The sequence below is a fragment of the Harpegnathos saltator genome, unplaced genomic scaffold (assembly GCF_003227715.2).
Source record: "Harpegnathos saltator strain DR-91 unplaced genomic scaffold, Hsal_v8.6 scaffold587, whole genome shotgun sequence".
NCBI classification, from domain to species: domain Eukaryota; kingdom Metazoa; phylum Arthropoda; class Insecta; order Hymenoptera; family Formicidae; genus Harpegnathos; species Harpegnathos saltator.
Window position 1 is genome coordinate 1,153,970 of NW_020230412.1, and position 10,756 is coordinate 1,164,725.

At 45.5% G+C, this 10,756-nt stretch overlaps 1 protein-coding gene across 1 annotated transcript; it reads right to left on the bottom strand.

The window, feature by feature from the left end:
- Positions 1-1,664: 1,664 nt before the first annotated feature.
- On the bottom strand, positions 1,665-8,120 carry LOC105186963 (uncharacterized). The gene is made up of 6 exons (XM_025304043.1): positions 8,051-8,120; positions 7,841-7,944; positions 4,551-4,625; positions 4,150-4,456; positions 3,451-3,893; positions 1,665-3,109 (listed from the first exon to the last, which is right to left on the bottom strand). Exons 1-6 carry the CDS (start codon positions 8,118-8,120, stop codon positions 2,552-2,554), a joined length of 1,557 nt encoding a protein of 518 aa, XP_025159828.1. The 3' UTR covers positions 1,665-2,551.
- Between the last annotated feature and the right edge of the window lie 2,636 nt (positions 8,121-10,756).

Here is a 10,756-nt window from a genome sequence, read left to right on the forward strand (position 1 = left end):
AGTTATCCAGCCAATGAAGGCAAGATAAAAATGTTATCCAGCCACTGAAGGCAAGATGAAAAAGTTATACAGCCAATAAAAGCAAGATAAGAATGTTATCCGGCCAGTGAAGGCAAGATGAAAAAGTTATTCAGTCAATGAAGGCAAGATAAGCTTCTAAATATAACAAATAAAACTATCACATTATCCTTCATGCGTCGTGTAACGTATCAATTTGAATTTGATATTTTTTATGAAAAAACAAAAAACATATTTTTTCCGCTCAAAAATGGTCGTTGAAAAAATTACTTTCGAAAATCTAATAGAAAATTCGCAATCAGCTAGCCAGAAAAATCACAACATAACAGTTCCAATAAAAGTAAACGATTGTTTCACTATGCGTGTCCGCCATGTTGCACCTGCCATCTTGAATTTTTAAAATCTGACATCAGATTCATAATCAGCAACTCAAAGAACCCATAGATACCGAATTTTGCAAAAATTCGTGCGACAAAGCGTTATTAGTGTCATATTTTCTTAGTAGATAGTGACCACTCTGACCCTCCACATCTTTGAAACCAATCACGTATGCTTAACGTAAAACTTTTCTGTAATTAATGTCTCATCATAAACTATCTTCTGGCATAAAATTCGATTCCAAAATGGAGAACCGAAAAACGGGCAAAAAATCGACCTTCTTTGCGAAGGTTCTTTCGTTGTCGCTCGCGAATTTCCCGCCGTCAGGTCGCCGCGTCTGACCGCTAATTATTACAATTCACCGACCGTATCGCGAGACGGTGCAATTTGCAAACGAGTTGGCGCGCGCTATAGCGGCGAGGGACAAGAGGGGCGCGCAGCCTTCCGCCCCCCCTCCTCCGCGCATACATGCACGTCTCGTGACACGGCGAATATTCAATTAGTGAAAAGAGGTCTTACCTCCCTCGCGCCCGCCATCACTTGCTCCTCCGCCGTTTCTTCGATTAGCGGAGCGCTTTGACGACGCGCTCTTCCAAGCGCGTTCCTATGATGACGACGCAGACGGGAAGTTGCCCGGCCGGCCGGCTACCATTCGTGTTAGGCAACATTAGAACAGGATCACGCGCGCGCGCGCGCGCCGAGCAAACATTGCGGCGCACATCGCAGCGTGCGCCGTACAATGCGGCAATGTTTAGCTCGCGTCTGCTGCCGCGTTCACATCGTCTCTTTCTCTCTTCCTCCCTCCCTCCCCCTCCCTCTCTCTCTCTCTCTCTCTCTCTCTCTCTCTCTCTGTCTTGCCCTCTGCATCGCGTATCGAACCGCTATTGATTTTGCAATTATCTCATAATACCCTGCCGCTGCGTCTTGCATCGCATGCGTATGTGTCTGTGTGTGTGTATGTGTGTTTACGGTGATCGCGTTATTATGCGATCTAATAATATCCTTGCGCGAGCCACGTGAGTATCTCGTGTGTCGTCGCGAACGACTCTCAACGCGAATCGACACGGGACTTGTATCGCGTTCTGTGTCCGCGGAAGACGGTTGATATGGAAAACCGCCGCACAAGTCGCGTCTGCGGACGACGTGTCTCGCTATTTTTATACGCGCGCGTACGTGTGGGTGCGTGTACAGGGTGTGCAGGGGTAACGCATGAGAGGCAGGTTAATCTTCTTTCGCGCGCTCGCTCTCTCTCTCTCTCTCTCTCTCTCTCTGTTTTCTGAAACAAAGTTTTTATTGGATTTTGCTCTTACATCATATCGATATCGTTAATTCCACACCAGTAGTAGTAGTAGAAAACTGTGTAATATACCAATTACATGCTTCTCTGCGATAGAACTTTCTATATGCATGTGATTATTCTTGTTTTTTTCTTCTTTTTGCATCAGGTACAATACAAGGCTGAACAAAATATGACTATATGTGATTTTGTTCGAATCAATTAAACCTCTGTTATGATTCTGCATCATTTAAAGTCGTGTGTCTGCTCGTGTAGTACCCTCTCTTGATGTATACAAAACAATATAACTTATTATAGATATATTGTATATATTTACTTGTGTGCGCGCGCGCACGCAATAGTGTGTGTGTGTGTGTGTATATATCTGTGTGTCATGTACTCCGTAAAATACTCTAATCTCTCAGTGTCTTTTGTTATAGCAAAATAAACTCTCGATTAATATACAATATTTCCCCGTGTACCGACATAGCAAGCCAAACGTTGCATCTTAACACGCATCGCAACAACAATGTACAAGTAGCCTATCGCTTGTTTTCTTCCGGCGGATAGTTTAGTTTGGACAATTAAGTTGCATAAAAATACAGATACCTGCCGGTAGACGGCAGCCGCGTCTCAGCGGCAAAACAACACCAAAGTAACAATAATAGTAAGCCTTTAGGGACACCTTGAAACCTCGCATCTCGCAACAGTTAAGGCAAACAGGTCGGCGTCGATTGCGATTTCTCATCGAGAGATATAATCGTCGCGTAACAGCGCATGCATAACGGATGAAAATAGAATGTAACGTATTTATCGATCGGATAAATTACGCGCGACATTGTTTCTCTCGAGAACGTCTGAATGTAAAATAACGCATACTCAAAACTCCCTCTTCAACGCGGACTGCAGCAATGCGTTGCGCATCGACGTCACGAGCTTTTCCAGCTCCTCGACCTTCATCTTCAGGATCTTGTTGTCCTTCTCCAATTCCATCGCCTTCATGGCCATCTCCGACTCCTTCGCTTTCTTGTTCATCCGCGACTTCCGCGACGCCTCGTTGTTCTTCTCGCGAGATTCTCTGTATTGCGTGAGGGTGACATCCTCGCCTTCGGAGTCGCTCTCGTAGTATTTCTTCTTTTCGCTCTTGTCTCTCTTCGCCTTCACGGTAGTTCTCTCCTTGTCCTTGTTACTAGCTAATGACCTTGTCCTCTCTGATCTCCGAGATGACGTCGTGGGGATCTCTACGGAAGACGACGAGGTCATTGTCGACGTCGCACGAGTCTCCATTCTCCGACGCTTTGGCGGCTCACTCATCTCGTCGGTCTTCACCTTCGCAGAGCTCGGTGTGAGTGTCGGTGACGACGTCGCGAACGGTCTGTGTTTCAACATCGCCGAAGAGTCGGTAGAAACGCTACCCTCCGGTGAACAGATTTCGTCCTGCAATAGAAACATCGATGTCGTTAGCGAAGCCAGTTTTACACCGGCAAACCAATACGATAATGATCCATCACCAATCTGCGAGCGCGCTACGCAGGTCCTGCGGCAACAATCTGCTTTTTATTAAATCGAAATGCGAAATGACATACTTTCTTTTTTTTCACTAAATCATGCCTAGTCAATCCGTACATTACTTTTCACGACTTGCCAGGTAACTTTTTATACTAACTACCTATAATAGCGATTCTCGATGACTTGTCGCTGATGTCGGCAGCGGTATAAAAATCACCTGGCGGATCGAGCGAGCTGACCAAGTCTGCGATAAAATCCATTCAACTTACGTCGCAAAGATATGACAATAAGTCGAACGTGTCCGACCCAATCGCCTCGATTGTAGGTAACTCGTCCCATTTTTCGTGCTGGCTTGCGGTGGAATTAAACGAGGTCAGGCAAGCGTAATCGTTGCTCCTGCGATATTCAGGTTGGAATGGTGCGCTAACATCGGTTGTGTTATGCTGTTTACTCGATGAAGTACTTGTAGAAGCTGTAGATTCGGGTGACATTAACCACGAGCTGGACGCATAGTTCTCCTCGTTACCATACCCTTTCTCGCATTTGTTATTCAGTGGCGACAGCGGCAAGTGACGATTGTCACTTGACTCTTCGGTCGTCATCTTAACGGTATCCATTTTTAAGTTCCGCTTCTCATCAGTACTACTCCTCAAACCCTTTAATATCCCGTCCTCTTCCACAGTCGAAACGCCGTTACCCTCGTATTTCGTACCTGGAAGCGGGCGAGGCGTGTCTTAGCTCTTGCCTTGACTCGCTTAACGATACCGCATTTCGCATGAAAATTTCGATAGTTTATCCGACCAAACGAACGCTATGACAAAGATTTCCGACAATCTACGTCGCCCCCAATGTTAAGCCGGCCCAAGTTTCATCCCCCGACTAACTCTAATCGTTTTATATAAGCGTGATGTTAATATTAATTGAAATAACTACAATTATGCATAACATCTCATCGGATGAATATGTACCTGATAGTTTAAACGTAGTCGATTCACCTATATGAAAATCGCATTGAGCCTGGAACGTGTCCATGCACCAACTGCTCAGATCCTGAAAGTCCTCCTCCCAAGCAGAGGTGTCCTCTTCTTTCGTCGGACTTGCCTTTGTGCGCGGGAATACCCAAGGCTCCTTCAAAATTTCGGACTCCATCGTCGGGCTCAGCAGAGGTATGGTATCTACCTTCGTAGAGGCGACAATGCCTTCGCCCAGTGGCCGCGATCTCACGCCACGAGAAACAGATGACGGAAGCTGCTGACGGTTGCATGATTTTGATACCTAAAATGTTCGTATGACACCGATCAAATCGGCCCGCTCGTCCCATCTAGCACACTCCTCTCTCGACCCCCGATGTTTCCTTCGCGATACTCACGTTAAAAACACCTCCTTCCTCAACTGAAATGTTGCTGGTTGTTAGACGTTCGTAGATGGGAGGGATTTTGGAAGCCTAAAACAACAGCGCAAAGGACAATTCAGTATTCGAGACCAACTCGATCGCGCATGGCATTTTATCTTGGGACCTCCTTTGAAGTCCACATCGGGAACTAAATATAGGAAACTCTAGTGGAAAAAGCTTTAGAGATCACAAAATTCAACAAATCGTTCGATTTCGATCTTGGCCCGATCGATCAAATCCCGATCTTCAAATATTTAGTCCGACACACAGGCTCGCGGATGTTCGCGCTTATTCTTATCATCACGTCAGTTCTCCCGTACGCATCATCTACATCGTTGCTTTCTAATAGTTATACAGGGTGTCCGGGATCTTCTGGAAACGAAAAATTGTGAAGATTAATCAGATCAAACTGAGAAGAAAAGTCGAGTACCACTTTGCAAAAATCGCAATAATTATTAAGTTACCCTCACAACATACGTTATCCTAAAGACATCCTACAATAATATTCTGGGGATATACAAATGTCCGTTTTAGATTCCACAGATATCCTACGGATATCTCTTTTAGTGATAATTTTTGGAAATTAAAAGTTTCTGAAAAAGAACCAAAGTTACTATTGTAAAAAAGATATCCGTAAGATATCTGTAGGATCTAAAACAGCGGACATTTGTATATCCCCAAGATATTGCAGTATCCCAGAATGATGTTTGTCGGATGTCCCTGAGATAAAGTGTGCTGTGTGGGTATTAATAATTGAAAATGACCTTATCTAGAGGCTCTTTTAATCGATAACTTGAACATTTTCGTACTTATTTGCAAAATGGTAAAGGATATTTTTGTTCAGAATGACCTAACCTACAATTATATGACGGCCGTTGTGTTTAGTGACAGATATGAATATGTTGGAAACGAAAAATTGTGAAGATTAATCAGATCAAATTGAGAAGAAAAGTCAAGTACCATTTTGCAAAAATCGCAATAGCTATTAACGATTGAAAATGATCCTTTTAATTGATAATTCGAAATTTGCGTACTTATTTGCAAAATAGTAAAGGACTTTTTTGCTCAGAATGACCTAATCTACAATTATATGACTGCCATTGTGCCCAGCGATAGATATATCGAACTTTGAATCCTGAATCTTTAACTCGTCGCTAGGTATAATAACTGTCATATAATTATAGATTACGTCATTCTGGACAGGAAAGTGTCCTTTACCATTTTGCAAATAAGTGCGCAAATTTTTGTATTGTCAATTAAAAGAGCTTCTAGATGCAGTCATTTTCAGCATCATTAATAACTTAATAACTACGGCGATTTTTGCAAAATGCTACATGACTTTTCTTCTCAGTTTCATCTGATTAATCTTCACAATTTTCAGCCTGTACATCGATATTTCCGAGAAACGGCGGCAGGTCATTGCCGGCCACTTTCGATTCATTCGATAAACAAGTGTCGGCCGATATTCATACTCGAGCCTCTACCGCGGCGGCTATGCGGAACAAAAAACGAGATAATAACTCATCACAATAAAAAATCGGCCGTCTACACCCCGGGGAATTAATCCCGCCTGGGAATTAATCGCACTTATCACCCATACACACACACACACACACACACACACACACACGAGATATGCGTGATTCGTAAATTTTGCACTTTCCTCCGACGCACAAACTCGTCTCGGCAGATATAGAGAGTCGATAGTTGTTTAGTTGGCAATGAATGCGAATGCCGGCGGCCTGCCGGATTCACGATGCATCTTCGCGTTTTCGCTTAGTCATTTCCGAATGCGCTGCAACACCCGAATCTTACATCACGACTTCCTCGTACGTAACTTATCTTATCTCCCTGTATATCTCGGCCGGTACAATTGCACATCTCGGCTCAGCCGTTTGAGCGAGCAAACAGCTTTGTTGTTCCCGACGAGTTATCGCGACTGTCAAGGATGTCTCATGAGCGAAAGAAGGAAGAGGGTAGATCCCTCTCTCTATCGCGCTCATGCATGCTTGCTCTCGATACGGACGGGTAATTTTGCAAGATACCGAGTTTGATGAATTTTATTTTCCGGCTGGTTTGCCGGAACCTTTCATTAGGGTTGCCAGATTTAGGGTTGCCAGATGCAAGATGATTATTTCCGGGGTATTTTTTAGGTAGAAAAATGGGTTGTTAGAGAATTTTAGTTGAATTTGACAGATGGAAGGGTAAAACGGTTAAGAGATGTCGTTGCTTACTTGCAATGAATAAATGTGTGAATTAGATACAGAGCAGAGAGAAGTTTAGACATAAATCATACGATTGCCCCATTTTTTTTACTATACGAATGGTTTCTCAGGTCGCACGTCAAATTCTTCGACCTCATAAATCCCAAAATGATTGCTCTCACATTTCTTTCTAGTACCAGTTAAAAACATGAATATTACGATTATAATTTTCTGGAAATTCTGATTTTCCGGGACAAAAGACTTGAATTCCGGTACACGAGACAAACTTCAAAAAATTCTGGGACAATCCCGGCCGTCAAATCAAAGCCATCTGGCAACCTTATTTATGATCGAAGCACCTTTTCTCCGCCGAAATTTCCCGTTATCTTAGCTTGATAGATGTTTACATTAACCTTTTAAGAAGTCCAATCGAACACACACACACACACAAATATATATATGTATAGAATTTTAATCAAAAGGGAGCTTCTACCTCAGTAATAAACAAAACACAACTTGTATCTAATTAAAGAAACTATACAACTCGTGCAAAGATGATTAGCTTTCTTTACAAGAATTCTCTCAACACATGCAGCCTCTTGACTTCTTTCTCTCCACCTCCTTGTTTTCCTTATCCGTCTATTATTTTATAACTTCTCTCCTTCAACAGCTGAGTCATCGTTTAGCAACTAGCAACCCATACAGCACACAAAGTTGAAAACACGTTGCTGCAATGTTGGACCAATGTTGCAATGTTGCAATGTTGCAGCAACGTTGCAGCAATATTGCTGCTGCAACTTCTGTGCTGCATGGCAACGCTTTCCAACAACGATCGCTCAACAAATTCTGAACCTTACACTTTTCTCCCGAAACGGCGTGAAGTCGGTGCGGTCCGAATGAGCGAGAAAGAGAAAGGGGGAGAACCGAACTCGCGGAAACTAATCGCAAACAATCATCGCGCTCCAGGCTGTAGTCAGTCAGAAGGGAAAAACCGCGCGAGCCGTATCGACAGCGGCAAGTGCAGACTGCGAAGAAGACGACTACGAGAGGCGTGTCACGTCCTTGCTTCCTCGCGGGCGACCAGCGCTGGAATGCGAACTCTCGCTGAAAGCTGAGACTTACGCGCTTGCAACTTTCCCGACGATGCTCGCCGATGAACGAGCGCACTGCGGGAAAAGCAGCAGCAGTCACAGCGGCTAGGCCGACTGGTTACGTAACGGTCAGCGGGGGGAGGGGGGTGTTCGGACGCATGTGACTGCGATTTTCGCGAACCGGCGGGAGTTACATCAGCCGTTGGTCGCGCGCAGTTCCGAGAATTCGCGACTCGCAGGTACCATCCCATGATAGGGTCCCTCCGTCGCTAGGAACACTCTCGAAGGAGGGATTACATCCGCGTCGCGGCCGAAAATATATAGTCGCGCCGAGGACTGTACGGCGACGACGACGACGACGTCAACACGCGTTGCGCGGCCCAATCGATCCCACGACTACGCAGCACTTTTCAAACCGGAGCGGCTGCAGCTGCGGCGCGGCGGCGGCGGCGGCGAAGGCGGCTGACGTTCTCCGTCGCGCGGGTTAAGGCGCCTTGGTGGAGGCGGCGCGACGGCGATGTTATTGTATGCACCTGTTCCCCTCGTCAGCCAGGGGGCCGTTATATAATGCCAGCGCGCGAGAATCGCGAGTCTATATCGGGGATCACGGCGACGGCGACGGCGACGGCGACGGCGACGGCGACGGCGACGGCGACGGCGACGGCGACGATTACTCACCCTCCCTGAGACGATCGATGTCGATGTACCTTCCACTTGGACCGGGTAGAGCCGGTGGAGAAGCGCCCAAGGACGTGTCCGATCTGTTGTGTCTCGGTGAAGCCGGTGAAAAACGCGCTCACGCTCGCTCGACTCGCTCTCGACTCACCGCGCTCGCTCAGCCGACGTGTCAGGTGTATACGTGGTGTGCGTGGCGTGTACTCCCGTGTGTATGTGTGTATGTGTGTCTAGAGCGGGCGTGTGCAAGCGGTTCGAGCGTCTCCCACAGAATGCGGCTGGAGAGGCGGTAGTGCCGGATTAAACCACGTCACGGGACCGCGTTCCGCGAGCGCGTTCACCGATGCCAAACGCCGGCCGCCGGGGACGTCACCAGCGGCGAATCACCGCCGCGATGCGCTCACCGTTCGCGAATCGCGCCGGCCGCCGAGGCCGTCGCGGCGCCGGCGCGTCGCGCCGTCCGGAACACGTCATGTGTAGAATTCGAGACGATAATCTCGCGGGAGTCAGGAGTCGATAATTTATTATTCTTTAGCTCGGCCGCTCGCCGGCCCCCGCAGTCGCCTGTTACTCTTCAGGAAGCCCGGCTCTCTTCTTTTCTCTCTCTCTCTCTCTCTCCTCCTTCCTCTCTTCCTCTGTCTTCCCTCCCCCTCCGTCCCACTGTCTGTTTTCTCTCGATGAGGCACTTCGCCGAGCGTCCGTCGGAATTTCGCGTCGAGCGGGCGCGAGCTTCCTGCGACCGCTCGGTATCTTTCGCTATCAGTCTGAGACATCTCTCGTTATTTGGATCGTACATGGAGAGGCTTTTTTGATTCGCGATGTTATCTCTTTTTTGTAACGCGCGCGCGCGCACGCGCGCGTGCGAGATTTCATTATCTTTCGATGATATATCGATGTACGATTGTACATGAGTCATCGAGCGAGAACCCGCGGAGTTGTATGTAGCGAGACAATGAGTAAACGGGCCTCGCAAGTGTGAGCCGACTCTGCTGACAACTTTGAAGCGCCACGCGAGAGTAGAACCACACTTCCTCGCGACGATTCGAAGAAGCGGCGATTGTAAGCCGGGAGGAGTGAAAGCGCGCGATCGAGGATTTTTTCGCTAGAAATCCAATCCCCGCTCTGAGCTCGTTTCTTCCTTTCGCGCGCGATCGCGTGGCAGTATATTTTATTATTCACAAGTGTACTATAAAAGTAACGCGTTGGAAGCGCAGACGAAACATCGTGACGATGAGTCGCCGGCAGAAATGATTAAATATCATTTGTGGGACACATACACATCCATGCACGCGCACACGAACGTGGCGATGCGCGACTATATATTGTTACTTCAATAATGTGTTGTTCGATGTTATCGTACCTCGGTGCGGTCGATTCACGATAAGCACGGTCAACGATGGCTAGATGGAGCTAGATGGAGTTGCAAATACAAGCTGAAGCACAACTTTATATCTCTTACGTTCTGTGATCGATAAAATTGCCGAAAATTAAGATTGCAGGTGTCACTTAAAAAAAAAATTACTCGTTACCATTAATCTCGTAGTATTATTCGATACGTTCGAAGCCTCGAGATTTTTCCAGTACAATCCGACGTTTATATAGTTGGTTTCTGACCTCGAAAAATCCTCATTTTAATTAAAAAAGAGTCCAAATATTTTGAAGCTTTCAGTAGAATTAATTTTAGTGCAACGAGATTTTGTAAAATTAATATCAATTTATTATCTTTAGCTCAAATTTAAAATCTGTATCTACCTATCTTTAAACAAAACGAATTGAGAAGGTGCAAATGATAAACAATTAAAATTATTAACTTTATTTTAAAATTAATTCATATATTTTGTAATAACATGACGCATGCAAAAAAATTATTTTCTTCAAGACACTAAATATTATTACTAATGTTACTTATGTTTGCAAAAGTGCTTAAAAGAATGAGAAACTTTATGAAACATACACTTCTCATCGGTATTCCATTTGTAATAGTTTGCGTAAGTAAATGTTAATTATTTGTATATGAATTACAAAATAAAAAGTTATTAAATTTTATCTCAACCCCTCTCTCTCTCCCTCTCCCTCTCCCTCTCCCTCTCCCTCTCCTTCCCTCTCCCTCTCTCTCTCTCTCTCTCTCTCTCTCTCTTTCTTTCTCTCTCTCTCTCTCTCTTTGTACATATACTTTATTTTATTAAAAATTTTTTATTCAAAGTTCCTAATA